The 27,486-nt window shown below is 41.2% G+C and overlaps 1 protein-coding gene across 1 annotated transcript in view; it reads left to right on the top strand.

Moving 5' to 3' along the window:
• The window catches only part of NIBAN1 (niban apoptosis regulator 1), a 2,689,070-nt gene that overhangs the window by 2,300,450 nt on the left and 361,134 nt on the right, over positions 1-27,486 (top strand). The window contains exon 10 of the mRNA XM_044085307.1: positions 5,385-5,546. Coding sequence (XP_043941242.1) covers positions 5,385-5,546 — 162 coding nt within the window. The remainder of the gene's footprint in view (positions 1-5,384; positions 5,547-27,486) is intronic.

Genomic DNA, 27,486 nt, shown 5'->3' with positions numbered 1-27,486 from the left:
CCCTTCTTACCTGTTTCCACTGAAGTTCCTCAGGGTTCAATATTTGCCACCCTCTTTTTCAATATCTTTGTAAATAAACACATAGCTTTCAAGCACACAACCAAAATACAATATGCAGATGAAGCCACCCTCTTTTGCTTAGCCCCAGTCTTATCAACACTTAATTATCTCACTCAGGACTCCTTCTCATCTCATTGAAACATGGCTAATAAAGAAAATCTCACCTTCTTAAAATCCTAAAAATAAACAAGCAAAAAAAGCTAATGTTCTACACCCCAAAACATTTCTCAGACCAAACACAATCTTGCAAATATTCTCAAAAATTAACATCAGAACAGAAATAGTACAACACTCAAAGTTACTGGGAGTCACAATAGATTAACACCTAAAAAGTAACCTACATATTCTCCACGCTGTTAGAAAAAATTTACCAGAAACTTGGTTTTTATAAAGAAATAAATACTATCTCACTGACAGTGCTAGAAAAACCACTGCATCAGCCTACTTACTGTCTTTTCTCTTTAATGTTTCCCCCATTCTAACTAGCCCAAGAAATGAAACTAGACAGCTGTTACAACAAAATTGCTAGATTTGCCAGCAATCTGTCGGCAAAAATCACCACTTCATGACCTTAAAACAGCTATACTGGTTAAGGTGCTCAAAATATATCCTGTACTCACAACTGCTTATTGCCATACCTCTCAATCTCTTAGAGCAAGAAATCTGAACAAAGCCATGAATAAAAGTGGGACAAAGGCACAAAAATAGGGACAACTTTTAAATATTGCTCTTACAAACTTATAAAGTTGATAGAATAACAGGTTTTGCATTAGCATGAATTTTCTGAAGGGTAGGAAGTCTGAAACAACTTTCTGTCATTATTTTCTAACTTTAATCTTTAATGATTTGTCATAAAACCATAATTTTATGAAAAACAGACCAAAAATATGAGGCAAAAATGTGGACATTCTCTGAAAATCTGTACAGTTGAGAGATATCAGTATTGCCCATAACCGAATATACAAACCAGAAAGCTGTCAAGCACTATGAAACGCCATACCACATTACTCCCCAGCTAGGGAACTATGCTGTCAAAATAAATCAATTTTACTCGCAACCAAATCTAATAATACAGCTGATGACTCACTCTACTTCTACTGCTTCTCCAAACTTTGGAACTCCCTACCACTAAACTTAAAGCAAAGGGAAAAACGAAAGTTTTCAAAATAAAATTAAACTATGCTTAACTAACTCCCAGCTGTGCTCCTGCTGAAGCCAGGCTAATATAACTGTAAGCACCATAAACTTACTATTTACTATTTCACTGTATCGTAATGTTACTATGTACAGTTTTCTACCTCCTAACCTTTGCTCTGTTTCAAAAATGTCTGACATATTATTTCTTACTCTTGAAAGTTTATCTAATTGCAAATCAGATGCTGTAGCACTTATATACATATCTGCAGTACTCTGTTTCCAGCTCAGCTTGATCTTCAAAGTACCCAGTTTTATTACTCACAAATATCTACTACTTCATTGTAATGTAACTTATGTTTATTTGGTGTATGCCAGTGTAGGTTCATCACAATATTGCAGTATCTGAATTATGTTCATGCACTTTATTGAAAGTTTTTTTTTTTTAGTTTAATCCCATATCCCTTTACTGAAATTGTTTGTGTGTCTTTTATTCTTTGTAAAAATGTATGCAATGTCTTTTGGCTTCTCCCATTAGGGGTCGCCACAGTGAATCACCAGTCTGCAGATTGATTGGCAGTGAAGTTTTTATGGTGTCAAGTAGCCAGCCCGGTGCCCAACCTTCACAGAAGGAGCACGTACACACATGCAAAATGTATGACATAGTATCATTTTTGTGTGGAGATTTTCTCCCCGGGTCTTTACTGAAAAGTTTTTTTTTTTTTTTTTGGACTTTCCAGTCAACAAATCAAAATAGTAAATCCAAGACCACAACTCTCAGCTAAAGGTGCCTCTCACCAAAACGAAAGAGAAGTATAATACAAAAACAGTAGCTGGCCCATTCAGTCTTGCAACCTGTCTGTCTTAGGAGACACCAACACGATATATAAACTTCCAATTACCAATTGTGTTTCTCCTCTTGTAACTGATGTGTAGTGATACTAACGAGAATGCTTTCACTTTCACACCACAGATGTGCTGTGATAATACCCTACATCCTATGTTTTGAAAGACCACCTGCCAAGGCCCTTTGTCATTTCCCCTTTTCCTGTCTGCTTTTCAGTGCGAGGAGAGTTAGTGATCATCACTCAATTCTATACTCCGGCGGCCATGGTGGTGCAGCGGTTAGCATTGCCACCTCACAGCAAGAGGTTCTCTGGTTCGATCCTCGGCTGGGGTGCCTTCTGTGCGAAGTCTGCATGTCCTCCCTGTGGTCGCGTGGGTTTCCTCCGGGTGCTCTAGTTTCATCCCAAAGACATGCTGTAGGTGGATTGGACACTCTAAATTGGCCCTAGGTGTGAGTGTGTGCATGTGTGTGCCTTCTGTGGAAGGTTGGGTGCCGGGCTGGCAACTCAACACTGTAAAACTCCACTGACAATCAGGAGCGGACAGGTGATCTGTTGTGGCAACCCCTAACCGGAAAAATCCAAAAGAAGAAGACTTCTACTAGAAGACTAGAAGTTTTAGAACTCTTTAAGTAGGGGGTTTTGTTGTTTGAAGGTGTGTCCCTGCTTCTGCTTTTAATTGATTAATTGAGTATGTTAATATCCTGTTAGGGTGGGGTTGATGTTATACTATATTAAGATTCCACTGACTATGGAGGATGTAAAGTTTGACAAAGCCTTCGGGTGAAAGCGCTCACTTCCTATGAATAAAGATTCTGTTTTATGGTGATGTGGAGTTGGATTATTCTTAGATGAACGTATTCTCTATCACTACCTGAGGACGTGTTTTTGAGGAGATTACAGCTGTCTGTTCCTGTATGTGCTGTGGACATTTATTTATCACTTTATTTTTGAGCACAGGAGCATTGTGTCCTACTGTGGTTTTCTTCATTTGGTTATTTTATAATATATATATATATATATATATATATATATATATATATATATACACACACACACACACACATATATATATATATATATATATATATATATATATATATATATATGTGTGTGTGTGTATATATATATATATATATATATATATATATATATATATTCTGTATGCCCTACTGCCTGATCTAATTGTTGATTGTTTTTTTTTTTTTTTTTTTGCTTATTTATTTGGCACATTTTTGCTCAAGCTGCTTATTAATTATCAGCCCTCTGCTAATGAATGGACCCATCTGCTCCTCATCAACAGACCAAAAGTCAGCTGGGAGAGGCCATCATTTCAGCATTGGGGTGCTTTGGCTTTTTCTGCTTGCACCCTATCACCCACATGCAATTATTAGAGTGCAGAGGAGGGATGTGAGACGGGCCAATTGCAGAAGCCACCCCTTTAGTTCCACAAAGGGCACTTCTTCCAAGCAGCCCTGCCCTTCTCTAAGAAGCACAAACAATGGTTTCCCTGGTCTGCACCAGGAAAATTGCCCCAGTTCTTTGTGCTCCTAATTGAACATAACCCTTCCCACCCCCAGTAGAAGTGAGTGAACCATGGCCCTTCACTCCTTCCCCGCCCTGCTTGGCTCTTCTGGAAACAAGACCACTAACTGAATCTCAGTCACCTGGGTCAGGACTTCATTCCTCTGCACCATGCAACATGGCTTATATCATCATTGTTTACAGATAACATGTTTCACTCATGTTTTTTTCTCCTTCAGTTTTATAAATAACTAAACAATGCCCTACCATTGACTTTAACTGTTGAAATTTCTGGGTTCATAACTAGTCACTTTTCTAAAGCAGTAAGAATTCAGGTCTGTATTTCCACAATAGCAAATGTAATTAATTAATATGAAACTTATTCCTATGATATAGCTTCATAGGTTCATAGGTAGGTACTAGGCTATCAGCCCTGGGGCCTATATAAGCCTAGCCAAAAAGGTTCCCCGGCTTTCGCCACCCAAGAAAATAATTTTCCTGTGCTCCTGTCAAGCAGTGCCACAGAAGTGATCCCCGGGGTGAATTTTCTATTTCCCATCCAGTCGTCAAGATTTTTCTTAAGGAGGACCAATGAGGAGCTTTGCTTGACATGAATGGGTAGTTTGTTCCAGAGTATGGAAAGTCTCTGGGATAGGAATCTATCGCTCCAGCATGTTCTGTTTATTGTGGTGACAAGGTTTAGGTCTCTGGAGTGTGTGGTTCGGAGAGACTGGGATTTCTAAGTGTAGCATGTCCAACAGCTCTGGGTTTGACATAGCTTTGCATGTTAGACAGAGATCGCCTCGGAGTAGGCGATATGCGATGGAGTAAAGATGGAGTTTTTTGAGACAGTCTGTGTATGGCATCTGTTTGAGGCTGGTAATCCTCTTAGTGAGGTATTTCTGTGGCCTTTCAAATTGTTGTAGGTGTCTTGTGAGATACCTGCCAAATGGGGCATTTTACTCTATAATGGATCTGATGAGGGATGAATAGAGAGGAACAATGACCTTTGTTCTAGAGGAGAACCCTTTTGTGATGAGGTGTGCCACGTAGAAGGATTTTCTGACTACTGTGACAATGTGGTTATCAAATATGAAATGCAAATTTAAACTATTTGCAAAAGCTTCAGAAATTGTTATTCCACGTTGTTTCTTATACATGACTTAGAGGTGATGTTTGCCTGGTCTATAGGTCAGTGTCTGATTTGGATCTGCTTAAAAACTAATATCAGATACGGGTTCCTGTTTTTAGAATTAAATATCAGTAACAGAAAAAATGCTGAATACATAAAACAGTGCATTTTAAGATTATGGAATAAGGTTCCTCTAACATTCAGATGAAACAATTCATTTTTCTTTCAAAAAAAATTTTTGATGCATATATAGCAAGCAGAAAGTATCAACATGGCATTATTGCAGTCAAGCTTCTTGAAGGCCAGCAGGTAGCAAGCTTGACAGAGAAACTATGAGCCTATCATTCTAATTCCCAACTGAATGTAACTAGTATAATAGAAATATTAACAGTAATGTTATTGCTTCATATTTTTTTATTATTATCAATATTTTTCTATATGCAATAGTGTCACGACTCTGGTTTGTTGTCCTTATTTAAGTTAAGGCTTTCCTGTCTCATATTCTAAGTGAAGGTCAGTACTTGTGATATTTTTCTGCATTAAAATAACAACAATAAACTTGGATAAAGGAATACACTACGTGACAGAAATATGCCAGGCAATGATACACAAAAGATGTACTGATATTTGTAATAATGGTACAAAGTAAATGATTCTTTATTTTCTTTCTTTGTGTGTTTGTAATGCAGAATGTAAGTCAGATGGCAAACTTGCCACTCAGTTCTGTGAAGATGCAGCCAGCTTACCTGAAGGTGGAAGCCCTTCGAGAACAGCTCCAGGGGTTACAAACAAGGTTCAAGTTCTCTAGTGCCAACATTTTGGTTCAAAGTGTACAAAATTACATGCAGCAGGTGAGTTTTTGTAGCAATTTAAGTAATCTACTAACTGCCCTCTCTAAGCACTGTGAAATCTGACCATAAGCACTTAATATATCCTGTAAAAGATAAATTAATGTATATAAGACCCCATGCAAAGCTAAAGTATATTCATGATGCTGAGAACCCTTACAGACAAAGTCATTCTGTCCAGAACACTACCTCAAGGTTATATAAATTTTGGGTGCTGCTGTGCTTCATGTTTAGGTGACAACTACATCTTTCTACAGATTACTAGCTGGTGCTGGTAATACACTACCCAACACAGATGTTTTTTTGACAGAATGAATAATGTGTATAAAGAAAGACAGTCCTCAGGTTTCTGAGAATTTTACTCAGAGTTACACGATTAGTCAAACTTGGTGTATTTCCTGTCATTGCCAGCACCAACAGGTATCCATGCTGAAAAATATATTATCATTATTAAGTTAACAAGACATCTAGCATTATTGTTGTACCATAACTCTTTTTTTTCTAAAGATGATGTACTGAACATTCACTTTGGGTTTGTGAGGGATAAACTGGCTTCATTACTTTCTTCAAAGATACTGTGTTTGTCCTTCAATTTGAACTATCAGTGGTACTCCATTTTTATTCCTTTATTAATCAGATAAATCCTTTGGATGACAGTGCATCTTTTCAGGAGCATCCAAGAAGCACTGGTGTTGTTAGCTGAGTAGTTCAGAGTGAAAATGTATGCAAGTGGAGAAGTGGAGACTGAGATAATCAACCCTACGGCTTAAGAATGGAGCACATTGAGTGAATAGTCATAACCCTCTCAACTCAAACTGTCCAGCACCCCAAATGAACTCTCAGGTGAGAAAATGAGACCTTAAACCAAGGGTCCCATCTGCCTGTGTTGCAAGTAGCTTGGGTGGATGCAAAAGATCCCCTGGAAGTTCTCAAAAAGATAAATGCCATTTAGGTCTGTCCTAAAAAGAGGCCACCAAACTAGTTGGACTAACAAGTTCAACAAAGGATAAGTAAATTAATAAAAATAAGTAAGTGTTAGCCAAGGGATCCTTGTATGAGTCTGATGGTACAATTAAAAACATAAGCAGTCACCATTTTTTCAAGGTGTGATTAATAGAATGAGATGATTCCATATCCAGCACTCAGTAGAGAATGTAGAAAGTGAGGACTGCCTAATCATTTTTCCTTGGCATGCAATACAAAGAAAAAGAGGCAAAAAATGTTTTGTAAGGGACTGATGCAAATAAAATCAATGACTATATAGTCATTTTCTTGAATGATTTCTAGTTTGAGCCGTACAAAGCTGCAGACTTGCTTGTGAATGTAGCTAGTAATGTGTGTGTTGAAACATTATGTACATTTATTCATTGCACTCAGAAAATTGTTGGATTGAAAACTGTCTAAAACTGGGAGATTTTATTCATTTAAACTAGATACCGAAACAGAATGCAATATCTTACCTGAAATTCCATTTAGACTTTGGCTTGAAAGGCTCATTATCAGATTAAAACTTCTTTACTGACTTCTGCTAGTTACAAATTAAAACTGCAGGGTCAGAAAAATGGTTGTGAATTGTGTATAAAAACAAAGAACACACTTAATGCTTCATGTTATTTCAATGCAACAATTAAATATTTTGTAAAGGTCTGTTTGTAAACAGTTGACAATGATAAAGTGAATTCAGAATGTGCAGATGGAATATGTAATACTAAAGGAGATAATGCAGTCAAGATGATTTTCAGACTGGGGAGAACTAAGATGACTACACTCTGAATGGTGGGTTGATTAGAGCTGTCCCAGTGTGAAAAAGAAAACAGAAGTTAAGGAGCCAGTGATAACTGACAGCATAGATAAAACTCAGTTACTGGTTAGTCACTATAATGCCTAGATGTCTGTCAAGTTGAAATCTAGAGAAAGTAAGAGAAGAAACAACCTGAAAAAGAAGAATAAGAAAACAATTCTGGTGAAGAAAAGTCTTACTGCTGTTTAGCAAAAAGCAATTCATGTTTCTCTTTTGTGCAGAAGATGGCTTCCAGTAAGTTAAAGGGAAAATCAATCAAATGCATTTTGAGATGTTTAAAACAAGTGAGAAACTATGAATATAAAGCCAAGTGACAAAAGACTGAATGGAATAGAAGCTTTAAGTAGCTTTTCAGATAAGCTGATAAAACTTATTAGAAATCAGAGGCTAAAATGAAGGAAAATTGGATGACTATGAGCTCAAGAAGAACTGTTTCAAAAATAGTACACAGAATAAAGACCATGCAGAGAAAAACTGAAATTTCTGCTATATCAGGGAAACTAGAAGGAAAAGACTGAATTAATTTTATTAAAGTACATATAAGCAACAGATCTGGTATTCCACCACAGGATTTGTTAATTAAAAAGGCAAATTGTGTGTATGCTCCACATTTTGTCATGAGAAAGAAGCTAAAACCTGTAGTAGTAAAGATGCAGTCATACCAGCATAAAGAACTGCTCCTGAAAAACTTGCAGTAAAAGTGAAACGTACTAACAATTGGGGATACCATTTTGTTTGTGGAAAATGATTATTCACTGTACACCAGGCAATAGAGATGTGAGTTTAACCCTGCAGTCAGTAGATGTTGCAAAGCAGGTGTGAGATTCAAGTTGCTATATATATATATATATATATATATATATATATATATATATATATTATATTTTTTTTCCTGGAGGATCAAATACATTTTTGAATGCAGAAAAGCTAAGGAGGAAATAAAAAAGCTTTACCCAGCAAAGAGTAAGACAGCAAGCAGAAGGGGACTCTTCTTTACATTCCTCTGAGAGTAGCAAAGCCCATAGAATTTGCCAGTAAAACATTTTCTGTTGTTCCAAAGAAAAATGATTGAGTTACATAAAAAACCCTAGGAGTTCACTAGAAAAATCAGGAGGACCTTGGACTTGAATCAAAGATGACCATTGTTTGGTGGTCAAGATAATAAGGAAGAAGACCAGCAATAACATGAAAACTGTGCTTGTGCAAGAAGCAGTTAAAAAAGACTGGAACTTTGTGGACAGTGTTACATTGGTGGAAGGGCTCTGTAGCATAATTCCAACTTTGTCATTAATATTTACAACAATAATACAGGGGCTGAAGGTGTAACTGTAAGTAAAAAAGTTTTTTTTTTTTAGTAATGTGTATAAAATAAATTTCTCAATGTAAATTGCATGTATGCCAAGATATTTTACATGTGAAGTAGGGGGATCATATTAATGAATACTGATGTGAGAGTGTTCAATCTCGCCGTTTGTTCTTACACATGGGTTCGGAGCCGATCCTCGGCTCCGAGTCGGCCGCTTAGCAAAGCTTTGCATCGAGAAGAAGCTCGAGACCAACCTATCTCCCACAATTCCCTCTGCCCTTACTTCAGATCTAGTTTGCCGCTGCAACGTTCGCATCATTTTCGATGAGCTCAGACCAACTGGCAGATAAGATACCTTTTTTCTAGGATTCTTAGAAAATTCTTTAGTATTTTGAATTTGAGACCTTATTAGTGTGTGTGTGTGTGCGTGAGTCAGGGGTTTCTTAACTTTCTATATATAGTATATAGAGTTTTAGTTAGGTTTCACTCGGGGCCTACCCCACCCACTAATTCTTCTGAATTTAGGCTGATTGCTATTGGCTTTGTTAGGATTTGAGTAAAACACTAATATAGCTTGTTAGTAACATCCTTAGTGTTTTTGGCTGTGACTGTCTTTCAAGTTGTCCAGGACTGTGTAGTATATATATATATATATATATATATATATATATATATATATATATATATATATATATATAAAAATTTACTGGCTTTGACAAAATTACCTGATTGGACTGTTTTTTTCCTTAAAAATGTCTGAAAAAGCAAAGTCAGGGTTCAAAAGGTGCCAATGTGGGCAGAAAATGTCTGTCACAGATAACCATAGCTCCTGTGTCTACTGTCTTGGCCCTCTCCATCTGCAAGAAGACTGCTCCATTTGTTATTATTTCAGTGGAAGGGTCATGACAGATAGGCGCAGGAAGCTTATGGATAGAGGCCTTTTGAAGCCTGCCTTTCAAGAGGCTCTTGATAAATCAGACCAGGCATCTAAATCCTCGAAGGAGTCGAAGACATCGGAGCCCATGTCATCGGCTCCGAGCTCTTCGTTTAAGGTTCGTTCACCGGTTCCACAGACTTCGGGGCCGAGTGTCGAACTTCTGTCTGTCACCGAGCCTCGAGTCTTGGAACCGGTGACGGAGCTTCCACCTCCTGTGCTTTTGAGGTCGGCTCCATCTTCGATTCCTTCGACTCGTTCTTCCAGACCACTCTCTGACACCGACGTAGATCGTGTGGTGCAGAAGTTAATGGAGAATACGGCCTTGTCCAAACTCATCTCAGTCTCCTCCCAGTTGGTGTCGAGACTCGAAGGCCTTCCTTTATCTCCATCTGTTCCTCCTCCGAGGCCTATTCAGCCTTCGGAGCCAGGAGAGGCTGATCTGATGATTGTGGAGCCCTCGGTGCCGGAGCCGGCTTTCTCTCGGTCAGCACCGTTCACTTCGACTCCGACGGATCCATTACCAGAATCGTGGAGCCGACGATCTATCCTTGGTTCCGGGACCGAGAGTCGAACCGATGTTTCGGTTCCGACTCTCCCTCTCGGTGCCTCGGCACGGATCACTTCGGCTCCGTCCTCGGGGTCGATGCCCTCGGCCCCTGCCTCGGGGATCCATCCGCCTTCTTCGGAACCGGAGGATTCCTCGACTCGGGTCTGGGGGCCTTCGACCTTATGAGGAAGGTGTTGTCGACTCAGACAACCACTTCAGCAGAGACGGCTTCTTCTTCCCATAAAGGCCCGTTATCCTCTTCTGCACCCACGGCTACTCAAAAGCGTCGAGCACCAGTGTCTCAGCCGCTCCCAGAGGGAGCCCCCTCTTCCTCAGAGGCTTCATCGGATGCTCCCCCCGAGGAAGTCCCGAGGAAAAGATTGTGTAAGAGGAGGCACTTGGATTCTCCACAAGAGTCCTTAACATCGGACACTGACTTGGAGGAGTCTGAAGGGTCCCCAAAACCATCCTCAGAGGATGTCTCCTTTTCTGACATCCTGGAGATCCTAAAACAGAGAGGTGATTGGCAAGCCCTACCCCCTTCTGAGGATGAGTCAGTCTTGCTGAAGGCATTCGGTGCTCGCCCTTCTTCCTCCTGGATCACTCCGCCCTTCGATGAGTTGATGGATTTGATTGCTCAAAGGGCATGGGAGACACCTGACACAGTGGAGCCAGTCCCTAGAAAGCCTAATAAATACATTATGGCCCCTCAGGACAAGGCATACCTCACAAAGGGAGTTCCAGTGGACACAATGGTGGTGGCAGCTGCCACTAAAAAGGAGATGTCTGAATCTTCCTCATCTGTCCATCCGCCTAACAGAGATTCTAGGACTATGGACAGGTATGGGAAGCGCATTTTTAGTTCAGCGACTTTTTCCATGCGATCGCTGAACTATTTGACACATTTCACACGTTTACAGAGGGATCTAGTCAAAGAGTTGGGAGATACCCTCCAGGGTACTACAGATGTTGCTGTCGTGGAAAAGGTTACAGCACAGCTCAATACCCTTACATCAATTGTGAACTTGTCCATGAGGCTCATCTCGTATGCAGCCGAAGGGTCAAGTAGGGCTGCGGCTTCAGCGATTGCTCTCCATAGACAATCCTGGATGCGCTTATGCTCCTTTGCGGAAGCCTTCAAGTCTTCCTTTACTAATGCCCCATTTGATGGAGCCACTCTCTTTGGCCCCAAAGTAAAGGAGACCCTTACCCGGTGTGAGCAAGAGGGTAAGACTCTGTCTGCTATCAGAGTCCGTTTTTCCACCCCATGCAGACCGTACCCCAAAGGGCAACAAGGTGGGAAAATGTGGTTTCGTAAACCCCAGGGTTCTTTCCCAAACACACAGGGTGATGCCCCCTCCAGAGGCAGAGGGGGGGCAGAAGTGGAAGACGTCACCCTGGCGGCAGAGGGGGTCCGCAAAACCAAGGTGACAGGGATACGCTCCCTGGGAAGCCTTTCCAGCACTCCTGAAAGGAGGCCCGACTGTCCTGCTCTGGAGGCAGTCGGGGGTCGCTCAGCTTTATACCCTCAGGCCTGGCAAAGAATTACCTCAGACAGATGGGTAAAAAGCATTATTACCAGAGGTTACAAAATTCCATTTCTATTTCCCCCGTTACCGCAGAAAAGATTCCCAGATGTACCGCCCCATCTGCGAGAACCTGCAGCTATAGAAATTTCAAAGCTTCTAGAAAAAAGAGTCATCTAACCAGTCCTGGCGGACCAAAGAGGATTCGGAACTTACTCAAGGTTCTTTTTAGTTCCAAAAAGACAGGGGACTGGAGGCCAATTCTGGACCTAAGCAATCTCAATACCTTCGTCAAAAAAGAAAAGTTCCGGATGGTCACGCTTCAATCGATCCTTCCATTCTTACAGAAGGACGACTGGATGTGCTCAATAGATCTCAAGGACGCATACTACCACATCAGAATGGCCAGAGCGTCCAGGGATCACTTGCGCTTCAGGCTGGGAGCCAGTCACTATCAGTTTCGGGCCCTGCCCTTTGGTCTAACCTCAGCCCCCAGGGTTTTCACCAAATGCATGGCAGTGGTAGCGTCTCACTTGAGACGCCTAGGATTCCAGGTGTTTCCGTATCTGGACGACTGGCTCCTTACTGCCACCACCGAGCGTCGACTAATACAGGCCAGGGATTACACACTCGAGCTTTGTGTTCAACTCGGAATTTCCATAAATTTCGAAAAATCTGCATTACAGCCGTCACAGCATATCTCATTCATAGGAGCAGATTTAGATACCCGTTGCTTGATTCTAAGACTTCCCCCAGAAAGAATAGCCTCTCTACAGAATCACATATCTCTACTCCTGTTGTCCAAGAAATCCCCGGCCAAACTGGTTCTAAAAGTTTTGGGACTCATGTCGGCTTCCCTCATTGCAATACCTTTGGGAAGACTGCACGAGAGTTCTTCAATGGCTACTGTTCGCACAATGGTCATTCCAACAGTTACCGCTGACACACGAAATTCACATCACGAACATCTGCAAGACACACCTAGCATGGTGGCTACAGAATTGCAATCTCACCGGCGGCCGGCCGTTTGTGCTGCCTACTCCAACAGCTACGGTGACCACGGACGCTTCCCTGATAGGGTGGGGGGGCATCTTTCAGGGACAGACAGTCCAAGGCGAATGGACCAATCTAGAGTACAACCTGCACATCAATGTTCTGGAGATGAGGGCAGTGTTCCTAGTGTTGCAACACTTTGCTCCCCTTCTACCTCTAGGGACCATTGCAGTTCAAACGGACAACATGTCCGTAGTCTGGTACATAAACAAGCAAGGGGGAACCAAATCTTACCAGTTGTGCAGAGAGGCCATGAGAATTTGGCAGTGGGCAGAGTCCACGGGTCGCTTTCTGATAGCAACGCACATCCCGGGGTTATCCAACGTCATAGCGGACAGGTTGAGCAGAGCCATCCTGTTACCTCACGAGTGGTCCCTCAAACAGACAATAGCGGACATGATATTCCACAAGTGGGGCCAGCCTTGCTGCGATCTGTTTGCGTCTCCAATGAATGCCAAGTGCAGAAGCTACTTCGCCCTATTACCCCCGCCAGGGGAAGTCCCCAGGGACGCTCTGATTCACGATTGGTCCCCGGGTCTCCTGTACGCCTTCCCTCCTATACCTCTGATACCAAGATTTCTGCAGAAAGCCAAGAATCTGGAAGGGACTGTAATTCTCATTGCCCCATTCTGGCCTCGTCAAATTTGGTTTCCCTTTCTTCAAGCACACCTAATACGGGAGCCCTGGATCCTGGACCCGGAGCCGGATCTACTGACCCATTCGTCAGGGGCTCCCCACCCGTCGCTCCTGTCCCTCAGACTAGCAGCTTGGCTGCTCCGCTTCCCTTCTTAGCCAGGTCTGATCTTCTTTCTCCTGCGGTTCAGAACATTCTAGTAGCCTCTCATAAAGCTTCCACTACAAAAATTTACACTAGAAAGTGGAAGCGCTTTGTATATTGGGCAACTGCGCAACATTTAGATCCCTTAATAGCCCCGCTAAACAAAGTTTTAGAGTTTCTATCCATACTATTTCACCAAGGAGCTTCTTCTGCCACCTTGAGGGTTCAATTGGCTGCTATATCAAACTTTCATGTAGGAGAGAATGGGGCACCTATTATGACTCATAGGCTTTGTAAAGCTTTTCTAAAAGGGTCTTTTCATATTAGACCACCAGTCAGGTTCCCTACAGCTCCGTGGAATCTAAACCTCCTTTTAGCCCAACTAATGCTTACCACCCTTTGAACCAGCCTTGTCTTGTTCTTTAAAGCTCTTGTCATGGAAAACTCTCTTTCTAGTAGCTATCACTTCAGCCAGACGGGTGTCAGAACTTTAAGCTCTTTCCATTAAGCACCCATATTTGATTTTTCACCCGGATAGGGTATCCCTACGCACCAACCCATCCTTTCTTCCCAAGGTTTGTTCAGTCAACAACATTAATCAATCCATTGAACTTCCCACATTTTTCAAGAACCATTCCAATAAGCTGGAATATATGTTACACAAGTTGGATGTTCATAGACAACTCAGATTTTATTTAGATAGAACAAAGGATCACAGAAAAACAGACCAACTCTTTATAGCCTTTGCGGACAGCAGAAAGGGCATGGCAGTGACGAAGCGTACTCTCTCCAAATGGCTATCTGATTGTATTACCTTTGTTTATACTGCTACTGAGCAGAGTTTACCCACCAAACCGAAAGGACATTCTACTAGATCAGTCTCTACATCTCTGGCTCATGCGGCCCGCCTACCATTAGACACTATTTGTGCAGCCGCCACTTGGTCTAAACCACATACGTTCATCACTCATTACAAAGTGGATAGGATTTCCAGAGACAGGGCAACCTTTGGTTCCACTGTGCTCAGGAACGTTCTTCCGTGAGTCTCTCAGGGTCACGGAGCTAGGGACGCTACCCATGTGTAAGAACAAACGGCGAGATTGAACACTCTCACATAAAGAAGTTATGTCCTTACCATAACGTTCCATGTGGAGTGTTCATCTCGCCTTTGTTCTTACATTCCCACCCTCAGGTCAGGAAGAACGTCCAGTTTAGAGGTCTGGTTTGGTTCTCCCGCTTCTGATTTCTCTCTGCTGTTACTGCTGGTTTCAGCTACGCCTTGGTATGTATGTTTGTATGTTTTCATTCCCGTTGGGATCTGGTATTGTTTTGAAAACTAGATCTGAGGTAAGGGCAGAGGGAATTGTGGGAGATAGGTTGGTCTCGAGCTTCTTCTCGATGCAGAGCTTTGCTAAGCGGCCGACTCGGAGCCGAGGATCGGCTCCGAACCCATGTGTAAGAACAAAGGCGAGATGAACACTCCACATGGAACGTTATGGTAAGGACATAACTTCTTTTTTATGCTAGTGATGTTTAAATAAAAAAATACTTTTCCTTGACAATAACATGTCTGGATTTTTTTACTGCAACAATATAAATAAATACCAGATACAAACAGTGTAATATTGTAATCTTGAACTGCTGGGGGTGGCCGTGGAAGTGCATTGACCATGTGTGTATATTAAATTATTATTCCTTTGGTGTTATACAGGTGGAGTTGTAGACTAATTTTTTTGGTTTGTACTACAAAAAAGGAAGTTTTCTTTATTTTTCTGAGCCAAAAGACCAGAGAATCAAAATCATCTGAGAATAACTATTTCATGAATTTTTAAAGCTATTAATAGTTTTTTCTACCAGCAAAGCTCTGCAGCTTTATTATGCATACATAAATACAAATATTTCAAGCACAAGCATTAATTCCCTTCTAGCTTGCTAATGTACCAAAATGGTTATTCCTATAATAAATGTCCAGGCTGTTCTTAAAAATATCTAAACTAGTACTTGTTTTAATGTAATTTGGTAGTCTGTTCCATGCATCAGTGTTATATATTCACCTCCACATAAGGATGTTTTTTCCTTGTTACATCCTGGTTTGTTTTTGCAGACCCTTTTTTTTATTCCCTTTGTTGCACCATTTCTTTTTGGACAATTTAACATTTGTAGGGAGATTGATATCTGCTTTTTATGGTAGATTTTGGCCTACTTCTTTGACTGGCAAAAGGACCAGAAGAACAGGCCAACCAGAACTGGCGGATATCCAACTCTTTGTTCTATGACAAAAGGTCATTCACCAGAGATTCCATACCACAGATACGTAAGAAGTCGTATCTTCAACCCCTCAACAATGATTATGCTGTCAATGCTTATGAGACTTATGATTTGCTGCATACTCATGGATTATATCATAGAAAGATGACATACTGTCCTTTTCCACAATGGAAGGGCCTTCTCTAGTGCTGTTCTGTAAACAGACTTCCCTCCAGAGGATATTATTTCCTCTGACCCATGGACCAACGCTCATGTTTTCAGGTGAACTGTGAAGGGACTGAAAATGTGGAACATATTTTTAGCACTTGCAGGAGGGCCCAGCCATTTTTGGACTATCTACACCAGCATTACAATCTGCCACTTCTTTTTCCATTAACAGTCAAAATATGTCTTTATGGTAATTATGGCTGGACATGGGATAATACTGTCAAACATGTGGACTTTCTCCCAGTTTCTATTCCGCATATTCCATGGCGGAGTTGCTGTACTGAGGCCAGGACCTTTTCATTGACTTTTTCAGTGCAGTTATTAAAATCATGGCTTTCTCAACACTCTTGGACTTCATAAACCACTTTGGGCATACCTCTCTATTTAACTGCTTTATAGTTTTTGTAGCACTTGCATATGTTTTTTTATCCGCTTTTATGGCTGTGTACACCACTTGCTTCTTAATATCCAGTTTCTGTTTTTGACTACTGTTTGTTTGCCATATTTTAACAAATATATGTATTACTTCAATTTGCTTTTTGGCAGATCCTTTATGTTGGAAGATTTGTCTTTGGGACATAGCCTAAAAAAGGCACAATGGGTAAGGCAAAAGCCTTGGCAAGGATCCAGAATCCCAGAAGTGACAGGTGGAGGCCATCTCCAGCAAAGCATGGAGGTTGTCAGCCATCTCATCCCAGGCAGACAGATACTGGATCCTCTTGGAAAGACACCAGAAACTAAGCCAGTTGTTGAAGTTAATTATTTTTTGTTGGTATTCTGCTATCATTCTTGCTGAAGGTAGGATGCTGCTTAGAGCTAGGGTCATACCTGTCTGGGACACATATTCTGAGAGCTAAATCATGTCTCTCTTCATGTAGTCCAGGGAGGTATGCCTCAAGTCATTCACACCAACATGGACAATGACAGAATCATACGTGTGCCTGTTGTGGAGAGACTTAAGTGCGTTTGTGATGTGGTGGATTCTGGCATCTGACAGAGAACTGACCGTGACCTCCTCCTTGTCGAGCCTGGTGAGGGGGACATCAGTGTGTCTCACAGCTGAGTCACCAAGGACTAGTATGTTTGGTTTATTGTTATGCCTTATGGGCTGTGTTTGTAAGACACTGCTGTGTTGTCTCCTGTGTGTAATGTGTTTGGTGTTGTGTGTGGAATGTTTGTGAGTGTGTTTTGGAGGTCTCCCTGCTGTTTAGGTAAGTTTTTACTGAGGACTTCTGCATAGGTGTGTGTATGCTGTGCTTGGCTATGTGATGTGGGTGGTGTGGTGTTTTTGCTGGCAATCTCCTGTTTGTCAGGAGTACTGATTGTGGTGTGAGGGCATGGATTCCTGGTTACTGATGTAGATGCACTTCTCACAAGTAGAAGAATTATGTGCTAGGAGAAGAGGGCTGTCAGTGAACATGAGGCAGTTGCTATACTGTCTCAGTAAGCCCATGTCAACCAGACTGGCAGGAGAAACTGATGAGAATTTTCTATACATAGTTTTCTGAATATCAGGAACAACACCAAGAAAAAGAGTGTTCTGAATACTTGGTAGATTTATGGAGAGAGGGTTTTGATAAGGGTATGTCCACAAGAGTGTAGACCACAAAAACATTCTTAAATGTAAAATAACTGCCCTGAAGCACAAGTGCTATAACCAAAACTAAGATGTTTAAAATAGCAGATAAATTTAATCAGGCTACTAAAAATCAGTAATAAATGCTGCAGAATAAGAGCACGTGAACGCTTAAGAGCACACAACAAAGGAAAATAAGGTAATAAAGTAGGTAGAACATAGTTACAGTAAGAGCAGCTGAATAAAGTGTAAACATTTTTTTTGTTAAGTGGAGAGGGAGGAAACAGAAGATAATTCAAGATTAAGAAACTAAGGGGGATGGCCTTCCTAAATGCTCACTCTGTAAACAGTAGACAGAGCTGATGAGATGGGACTGGTTGGAGTGTCTGAAATCAAAGAAGCAAGGGGGTAGCCCTTCCCAAATTATCTCACTGTACTCACTTGAGTGAGAAAATGAGATAGGACTGGGAGGAGTGTCCAAAGACAAATTTACAGCAGGGGCAAGCAATTCCAAAGCCTCTAAAAGTAAGAATGCAACAACACCTGGGGGGGAGGGTAAGAACACAAACAAACTGTACAGAGAGAGACCACCAATATTCAATCAATATTCAATGAAACAAATAAATAAATGCAATACAGTTTTGTTAACTATCACTGAAACAGACCAAGTGCAAAAGGGTACACATATCTCTTTGTATATCTAGATGGTTATAGAATCAGTCACAGACAGCTAAACAGCTCTACTACTGAGCACAAATACACAGAAATTTAACTATACCAGTAGTATAAAATAAAATATAGACTCCCAAGCAATTAGATAAACACAAAACTTCAGAGAATGTAAAACAACCCCCACTATGAAATCGGAGGGCTTGGAGCTCAAGTGCTGAAAAAGCCCTGAGAAACAAACTGCAGAGAGATAGTCCACCAATATTCAGTCAATATTCAATGAAACAAATAAATGCAGTACAGTTTTGTTAACTATCACTGAAACCGAACAAGTGCAAGAAAGTATACGTGTATCAGATTTGTATATCCAGATGGTTGTAGAATCAGTCACAGACAGCTAAACAGCTCTACTACTGAGCACAAATACACAGAAGTGTAACTATACCAGTAGTATAAAACAAAATATAGACCTCCTAGGCAATTAGATAAACACAAAACTTCACAGAATGCAAAACAACCCACACTATGAAACTGGCTGGCTCGGAGCTCAAGTGCTGAACTAGCGCTGAGAAACAAACAGCAGAGAGAGAGAGAGAGAGAGAGAGAGAGACCACCAATATTCAATCAATATTCGATGAAGCAAATAAGTAAATGCAGTACAGTTTTGTTATCTATAACTGAAACAGAACAAGTGCAAAAAAGTGTACTTGTATCAGCTTTGTATATCCAGATGGTTGTAGAATCAGTCACAGCCAGCTAAACACTGCTACTGAGCACAAATTCTTGGAGCAGGAGCTTTCCTACTTCCTTGTACCTGACTTCAGCTGCATCTTTCCATTATTCTAGGTCCCTCTGGAGCTACACTCAACTAGACTGGGCCAAGATGATGTCAGTGTTCATGAAAGTTCATCTTCAATATGGTGTCAACTCAGCCTCCTCTGTGTCTAGAGTGGTGCGAGAAGAGCCCCAAGCTACTTCCGTGACTGTTCCTACCCCAGGCCCTGTTTTGGCTTCTGGAACATTAGAACCATTGAGAGATCCCATGCTAAAGTTTTCAGCATCCTTGGTGCCAGTGAAGGTGTCAGCTCCATCTCCGTTCACACCAACCCTCCCTAGGGCCGAGAAGTTTGGTGTCAAGGGCATAATGCTGACTCTGGCCACTACCCTTTCAGGGCTGTTGTCAGTGCTCTCAGCATTCCACTCTTTTGTACCAAAGTCCTTCCTGGTAGTCTCAGCTCTGGAATTGTCAGTGCCACGATCCTTAGGCCACTGCACTTGATGCTAACAGTTTTAGCCCAGGGTACCTCAGTCATTGGTTTGGCGCATAGGAGATCCAATGTGATCTTCCTGCAAAAGTGGGAACTTGCAACACTATTTTCATCTCTGTGTGCCATTGAGGAAGAGACTTTAAGACATTTTTCTGACTTGTGCTCTCAGGACAGAGGATCTTATAGGTACAGGTTGTTGAAGTCTGGAATGCCTTCCCCTCAAGACAGCTTGGATGAGTCCCCTCATGGCCCCCCTAAGATGAGGCAGTGCAAAAGGAAGCACTTGGACTACTCCTTGAAGTCTCCCTCCCCAGACATGTTTCTCAATGAAGAGGAGATTCACTCCAAATCCCTCCCGAAGACACCATATTTGGTGAAATCCTGTAAATGATGAGACACAATCTTACATGAAACTTATAGGTCCTCAACCTCCAGTAGCCTGGGCAGTGCCATCCCCTGACAAAGTCATCAGTATTGTTTGCTCAAAGGTGTGCAGAAATCCAGATGTAGTAGAACCCATCACACGTAAACCTGACAGAGTGTTATAGCCTCCCAACACTGAAGCAAAGGTTCCCCTTGTTCATCTATAGTGGTGTCAGCAGCCACCAAATATGAGGTCCCAGAGGATACTCAGGCTAGCCATCCTCCCCATATAGAGTCTCAGATGATGGATATACCTAAAATATGAGTGCATACATCAAGTACATTTTCTGTTAGAGCAATGAACTACTTGGCACATATGAAAAGATTTTAGAGGGACCTAGCTGAAAAGACCTTGGAAAATCTGAAGCAGTTATCTTCAGGTGACCTGTGGATATAGCTGGAGACACAGGTGGCAGTCATTAATTCTATTTCTTCAGTGTCCTTGTACGTGCTGCAGCAGATTGGGCAGCAAAATCAACTGGCTTGGGCATTGTGATGCGCAGTCAGGCCTTATGGACTTTGCAGAACACTTTAAGGCAAGATTCATTAATGCTGCTTTTGACAGAACTTCCTTATTTAGACAGAAGGTTATGGATAAACTGTTGCAGTGCTGGCAATAGGACGAGATGCTCACAGCTGTTGAGGTTAAGTTTTCAGTCCCCCAGAGGTCCTTTTCAAGGAACCAGAAAGGTGCCAAAAGTATTTGGTTTCATAAATCAACAAAAGCAGCAGTATGACAGAGGATTCCATGGCAGGGGGAGTTTCTCTTTTAATCTTAGCCAGAAAGGTAGATGTGGTCCGCACCAGCAAGGGTTCGACAGGTTTTTTCAAGAATTTCACCAATACAAATCTTAAATGGTTACCGAACTGTCTTGCTCTAGGGGTAGTCGGGAGATATTGTTCCCTACACCTGTCCATGTGATTGGCCATCACGTAGGACAAATGGATCTGGGAAGTCATAGACAGAGACTACGCTATAAAGTTGCCCAAACATTTGGCCATCCATTCACCCTTAGTACTACCCCATCAGAGGAAGTTAGCTCAGCAGGAGGCGCACAGTCTGAAAAGTGCCATCCAAGAGGTCGCACCAGTCCAGAGCAGGTCCATATTTTACTCTGAATTCTTCTTGGCACCCAAAAAGCTCATGACCTCAGACTTATGTTTAACCTAAGTCATCTGGAAAAGTATGGAAAGAAGTCATTCTTCTGAACAGTCATGGTGACATCTTTTCTACTGTGCATCCAGGTAGGAGATTGGAGGTTCTCTTTGGATTTCCAGGATGATTATCTACATATCAAAACAGTGAAGTCATCCAGGACATTCCTACACTTTCAGGTGGTAGCCAGTCATTACTAGTTCAGAGTCCTCTAATTTGATTTCACCACAGCCCCTCCAGGTGTTCAGCAAATGCATGAATTCATGCTTCCAACTGCAGCTGACATTCAACAATTCTCTACCTAGATGACTGGCTGATCGCTGCATCTACTATGTAAAGTCTAGTTACAGCAAGGCAATATTTGCTCTAACTATGCCTATCCCTGGGGAACATGGTCAGCCTGGAAAAATCACAACTGAAACCCTCTCAGTCCTTGACATTCATCAGCTGCCAGCTGGATAAGGTAAAATAGAGTGCCACATAACCTCCAGAAGGAATTTCCACCATCGTTCAAGCTGCCTTAGATCTATCAAACAAATAGTCACCTGATGTAGCTGCAGTTTTCAAGGTATTAGGTCTTATGGCAGCTTCCATTCAGACAGTGCTACACATCAGGCTCAACATGAGACTTCACCAGTGGACTGTCAGAATTTAGTGAAGTCAGGCAACACAAACAATGACACAAAATGTAAAAGTTTGTATGAAGCATCTTTTCTGGTGGTCAAACCCACTGATTCTCAGTTTAGGGTCTCCTTCTGTCCTGACTATATCCACTGCCGTAATAACCATGAATATGTCTTTACTGGGGTAGAAGGACATTATTTAAACAGGGCTGTCTAAGGGACTTTGACTTCACAGTAGGCCAAGTTGCACATCAGTGTATTGGAGATGAGAACAATCCTAGCAGGCATTTCAAGACTTGCTCTTCCAAGCTGCAGAATCCATTCACTCAGACAGCATGGCAGTGATATGATACATAAAAAAGCAAGGTGGATCCCAATCTTATCCCTCTATGCACAGAAGTTGGGAGGGTTTGTAAATCATAACATCACATCATCTTCTCACAGCAATACACATCCCAGGAACTTCCAGTGTGATTGTGGACAGATTGAGCAGAAAAATTGTGCTCCCACACAAATAGTATCTCACTAATTCAGTAGTACTGAAGATCTTCTAGCAATAAGGGAAACCAAACACCAAATTCAACAAGTTTGTCTCCCTTGTCCCAAGAGGGATTTTCCCCTTAAGATGTATCCTTCCACATTTGCCTCCTTGAGCTCCTACGTGCATTGCCCCAGTTCCACTCATTCCTGGGTTTTTACAGAAAGCCAAGATATGTGGTCATTTTCATAGACACATTCTGGCCTCACCAGATTTGGTTCCCTCAGCTGGGTCCTCCTCAGTACCATCTGCTCTCCCATCTGGGCAGCTTTACCTGGGCATCTGCTTCCTGAAGATAACCACATGTATTTTTCTGGCCAGGTATCATATGCTTCATTCTGAAGTTGTCAGTTTAATTACAGCCTGTCAGAGGCTCTCCACCAGGAAATTATACTGAAGAAAGTGGAAGAAAGTTTCAGTTTGGACTGTTCAGTCTCATGCTGATCCATTTTCAGCCCCTATATCCCAATTATTTGCGTTTCTAGGAGATATAGTTAAAACGGAGGCCCAGTGTTTACAAAACAGTGCTGTAAAACCCGTAAAAAGTTCCATATTTTTAGTCATGGGTTGGCAGCCGCCATCTTTCTGATAGATACTCATTCCTACAGACATTTCTGTGGTAGACTAGCATCCTTTAATGGATAAGGGCATGGCAACATTACCATTCCACTAAACAGATTCAAGTAAAAAAAGAAGATGCTATGTGATCTTTAGCCAAAGATACAGAAGCCCCTGTCTACCCTCTGCACTCTCTTTACACTTTGTATCTTCATGTTGACATGTCAGTGCCTATGCTGTATGCTCATGGCCACTTGCAAAGAGCAATGCTTTAAAGTGTTTAGGGATCACAATCAAGTGTATCAGTCAGACTACACAGCAGCTCAAACAGGTGTAAATAGTCTCCAGGAGCAGGAAAGTGCTAGTGACAGCAAACTAAGAACATAAAGTAAAAGACAAAAAAATACATTTTTCTTTTGTGATTCACAGCCCTCACATCCAGTGCACTCCTTGTCCCTAGGCAAAGATGGATCCAGCAATAGGAGACATAGGCAGTCGCCTATTGCCCTATGAAATCTAGGGACCCAAAAATGGGTAAAATGTAAAAATATTTACAGTATATATATATATATATATATATATATATATATGTGTGTGTGTGTGTGTGTGTGTGGATCTGGGACGTTTGCTCGACTGAGCAAATGTCCAAATCCATAAAACCCGAACACACTTTAACAAAAGCACTTTTATCGAAAAAGCGCTTTCATTAAAGCGTGTGAAAAAAAAAAACACTTCATTTACATGCCCCCACACCCCCCACTTTAATATTCTCCCTCCAAGACCGCATTACAGTGGGGAAAAGTGAAATTTCACTTACCCGCACAGTAGTACAGCCTCGGCAACAGTCATACTTACACGAAAGTGCTTTCGTATAAGTATTCCCGGCCGTTTTTATTTTGGTCGTTTGCTCAGTCGCGCAAACATCCTAGATCCACATGTGTGTGTGTGTGTGCAGTATTATAAAAAACTCACTGTATTTCTGTTTCTTTTACAATCGGATTATAATCCGGTGGTTTGCACTGTTGTGCTGCTTGATTTGGCTTCTTCCAATGTGTATGAGGGTGTTTACTTCAGGTACAAAGCACCACAAAGCAAGTGCATCGGTCTGCCTTCCCCCCCAAGCCTGATGGACTTAGCAGTTGACACTGCTCAGGGTTCAATGGCAGGACACACAGGCAGGTGTACGGATTGTCAGTTAAAAGAAAACTTTATGTTACCGCTCTTTTTTTTTTCTCTGGAGATCTGTATCTGTTGCCTGCTGTGCGTGTTCTTTGACTCGTCATTATTAACTTGACAAAGAAAAAAAAAAACAAATAGAATTTTGTGCTGCTGCGGCATCCATCCATCCAGTGTGGTGGTATGTTAAATATTATTACTGATTCTGTCAAATACAATGCATGTGGAGTGAGAGAAAGAGAGACAGAATGAGAACTGGTGACAGTGAACACAGCCTGAACTGCTGCTTCCACTGTTTCTGTGTCCATCTCAGAAACAGAAATGACTGTTAAGCTGTGATACTGCTGCAGGTGTTCCCAACTGTTGGAAAGCTTACTGTAAGTACTACATCGAGCTGGAGTTTTCTTGACAAGTCATATGGTAGGAAAGTAATAGCAGAGATGTATCCCAGCCCAACTTCACAATTTAGTGTTTTGTTTTGATGAATCGACAAGACTCGAACTCTAGGAAACTATTGCAGGGTAGGAACTAAAGCTCAAGGACAGAGTACTGGTGGAAATATATACTAGAAGGACTTTCCCCGCCCTGCCCCTTTCCTTAGCCCATCAGTGGTCCCTTCAGGTGGGAGGCAGTAAATGACATTTAGGCTGAGTTTAGATTCAGCCCTCAAGGGAGGGACTTCTTTGAGTATGAGAATCGTATTGACTTCTGTTCATCTTATTTAGGGCTGTAAATGAAGTTGTCAAACATTAGCCAATCCCTTATACTGGTAGACCAAACAAAACTTTGTTGTTGTGTCTTTTGGCTTATCCCGGTTAGGGGTCGCCACAGCAGAACTCCGGTCCGCTAATGTTGGTAGTGGATTTTTACGTGCCGAGTTACCAGCCCTGACGCACAACCTTCAACGAAGGCACGCTCATTCACCCATGTCTCCACACAGAAGACGCTCTAGCTGAGAATCGAATGGGACGTCTTGCTGTGAGGCGACAACTCTACCGCAGCACCACACACAAACAGACACATAGCCACTGCTATAAAGTGTGCAGAATTGAGAACAATTGCAGTGAACATGACTCTGGAAATATATCCATAAAACTCAGCTGTGGTCTTGTTAGCTTATCAGAGTTATATAAAAATACACAGAAAAGTACCTTGTATATGTGTTGCTGAGTTAGGGCTTGTTCCAAATTTCTGTAGTTCATCAAAATTTTTATTTTTGATGGCAGTCCATTTTATTTCTATTGCAGTATGACAGCCAAACTTTAATGCTGCCCAAAGTAGTAACAAAAGTTTTTTACACCTTTTAATAGAGTGGAGACTACAGGTGCAGCGGATAAGTCGTGGTACATAAATGTTTTATTGTTGGTCGTACGACACTTTGACACCTGACATACCTTTGCACTTAGATAACTTGTTGGTATGTAGGGTAGCATTATTTTGATATAGTTTTAAGACTAAAGGTAGGTCAGTGAACAGTTGTTAATGACCAGTATTTACTTTACACAGTGATGGTCAAACACAGATGTGTTAACTTACTACTTAGATTACTGTAGCGAGCTCAGGGTTTGAAATACAATTTTTAGCCAATATACAGATTTAATGTGAACAGTCTAATTCCAGAGAACAGATTCAGGTTCTATATAGGACATTTCATTATAGCATTGTTTTTTTTTAGCACAGACTGCATCTTAAATTGAGTCTTTATGAAACAATGTATTTGTAATTGTGAATTTTAAGTGAGGATGACAGTATTATGCTGGAGTTACTCGCAGAACTGTCTGACTGATGTATGTGTATAAATGGGATGATAAACCACACTATAGCCATTGATGTACATACAGCCTGCTTTATTGTTTTCATTTCAAAATAATTTACATTCTTTAGAAGACAGTGTTTCTCATTGGTACTGACACATTTCGTTTCTAGCAATCAGGGTGGAGTGAAATACAAGAATGGAAATGATAAATGCCCAGTGGCAGTGTAAGCTGGTTTTACTCCCATCTGAAGTACAATGACTAATCACTTCTGTGTATAGACTTACATATTGGCTACAGACTGTAGAAATGCAGTAGTGTAGGTGATGCTCCTTATAAGAACTTGGAGTTTGGGGTTACATCGACTGCTTTAATCCATTAGTACACATTTCCATTTGCACATTCTTTGTATTTGAAGTGATGATGCCGACCTTATTTTAAAACTTAAAAAATGTGTATTTTTATTCAGCAGAAATTAGCACTTGTATTAAAACAGAACATGATAGTAGGTACAAATTATCTGTAATGTACTTAACATTCAAGACTAATCTGTTTATTCTGAAGTTGCTGAACTTTGTGTAGTTGCCAAAAATTATAATGCTGAGTAGAATATATACCAGTTTATCAGTGTGCATTATAGACTGAGTTAATTTATTTATTTATACAAATACAATAATTTGTTGTATCATAAGTCGGTATGATGATGAACATTGACGTTTACTGAGAAAGTTGGTCATGTTCATGTATGTATGTCTGTAAAGAAAAAAAAGAAGATTAAGAGACATGGGTAGTTGGACTGTGAAGGGAAAAGCCAGCGGTCTTTCTGGTGCTCTGGTTTGTTGTCCAGAGGCCGCCACTTTTATGTTAGAGGTTGTCTGCTCTACTAATAGCAGAGAATAAAGTTTGGTGTATGTTTAGGGTGACACCTGCATATACAACTTTAGCATTAGGATATAACAAGCAGCTGTGTCCTGAATGACTACCATACCTCTCAACCTTTTAGTGCAAGAAATCTGGACTAAGCATAGAATAATAAGGGACAAAAGCCCGAAGATTTTAAATATTGCTCTTATAAACGTAGAAAGTTGCTAAAATAATGAGATTTGTGTTAACATGCATTTTCTGAAAGATATAAATTCTGAAACTTAAATGTATGTCATTACTTAGTCACTTCAAGCCTCAGTGATTTGCCAGAAAACCACAAATTTTATGAGAAACAGACCAAAAATATGAGGAAGAAATCTGGACGTTCTGTGACAGTCTGGACAATTGAGGGGTATGTGATGTGACTACATCTTCTGATCATGTTGGCCATCTGAAATCATCACTTTTTCATTGTGTAAACTGTTAAAAATGTTAATCAAAAATGGAGCAGTCTTAGTATCATTAACACTGTTATTCTGATGTTGATGTGGCAAGAATGGAAAGCGGCTAAAGCACGGGAAGGTACTGTTTGTGGCACATTAATTTGACCTAAAACATGATGAAGTGGTGTAGGTATGTTTCTCAATTGAATATATTGTTCTGGGCCTCATTTAACTGTGTTATGAGATCATAGTCACAGTTGGATAGCAAACATAACATTTTATTTATGTTTAACTGACTGTGCTGTGGGACACCATTGCCCTTAAGACTGGACTGTTTTCATTTCCTTGTGCTGCTCATGGTCAGCACAACATTTTGCCTCACCAGATGGACCTACATACAGCTCCTGAGGGAGCGTCTTACTCCATCCTCAAACTAAGCCCTGGGGCTGTGGTGACGGACTGTTGGTTATGG

The sequence above is a fragment of the Protopterus annectens genome, chromosome 10.part0 (assembly GCF_019279795.1).
Source record: "Protopterus annectens isolate FY-2018-M chromosome 10.part0, PAN1.0, whole genome shotgun sequence".
Classification (NCBI taxonomy): domain Eukaryota; kingdom Metazoa; phylum Chordata; order Ceratodontiformes; family Protopteridae; genus Protopterus; species Protopterus annectens.
The sequence above is the reverse complement of the archived record's forward strand: the minus strand, read 5'-3'. Positions and strand labels throughout refer to the sequence as shown.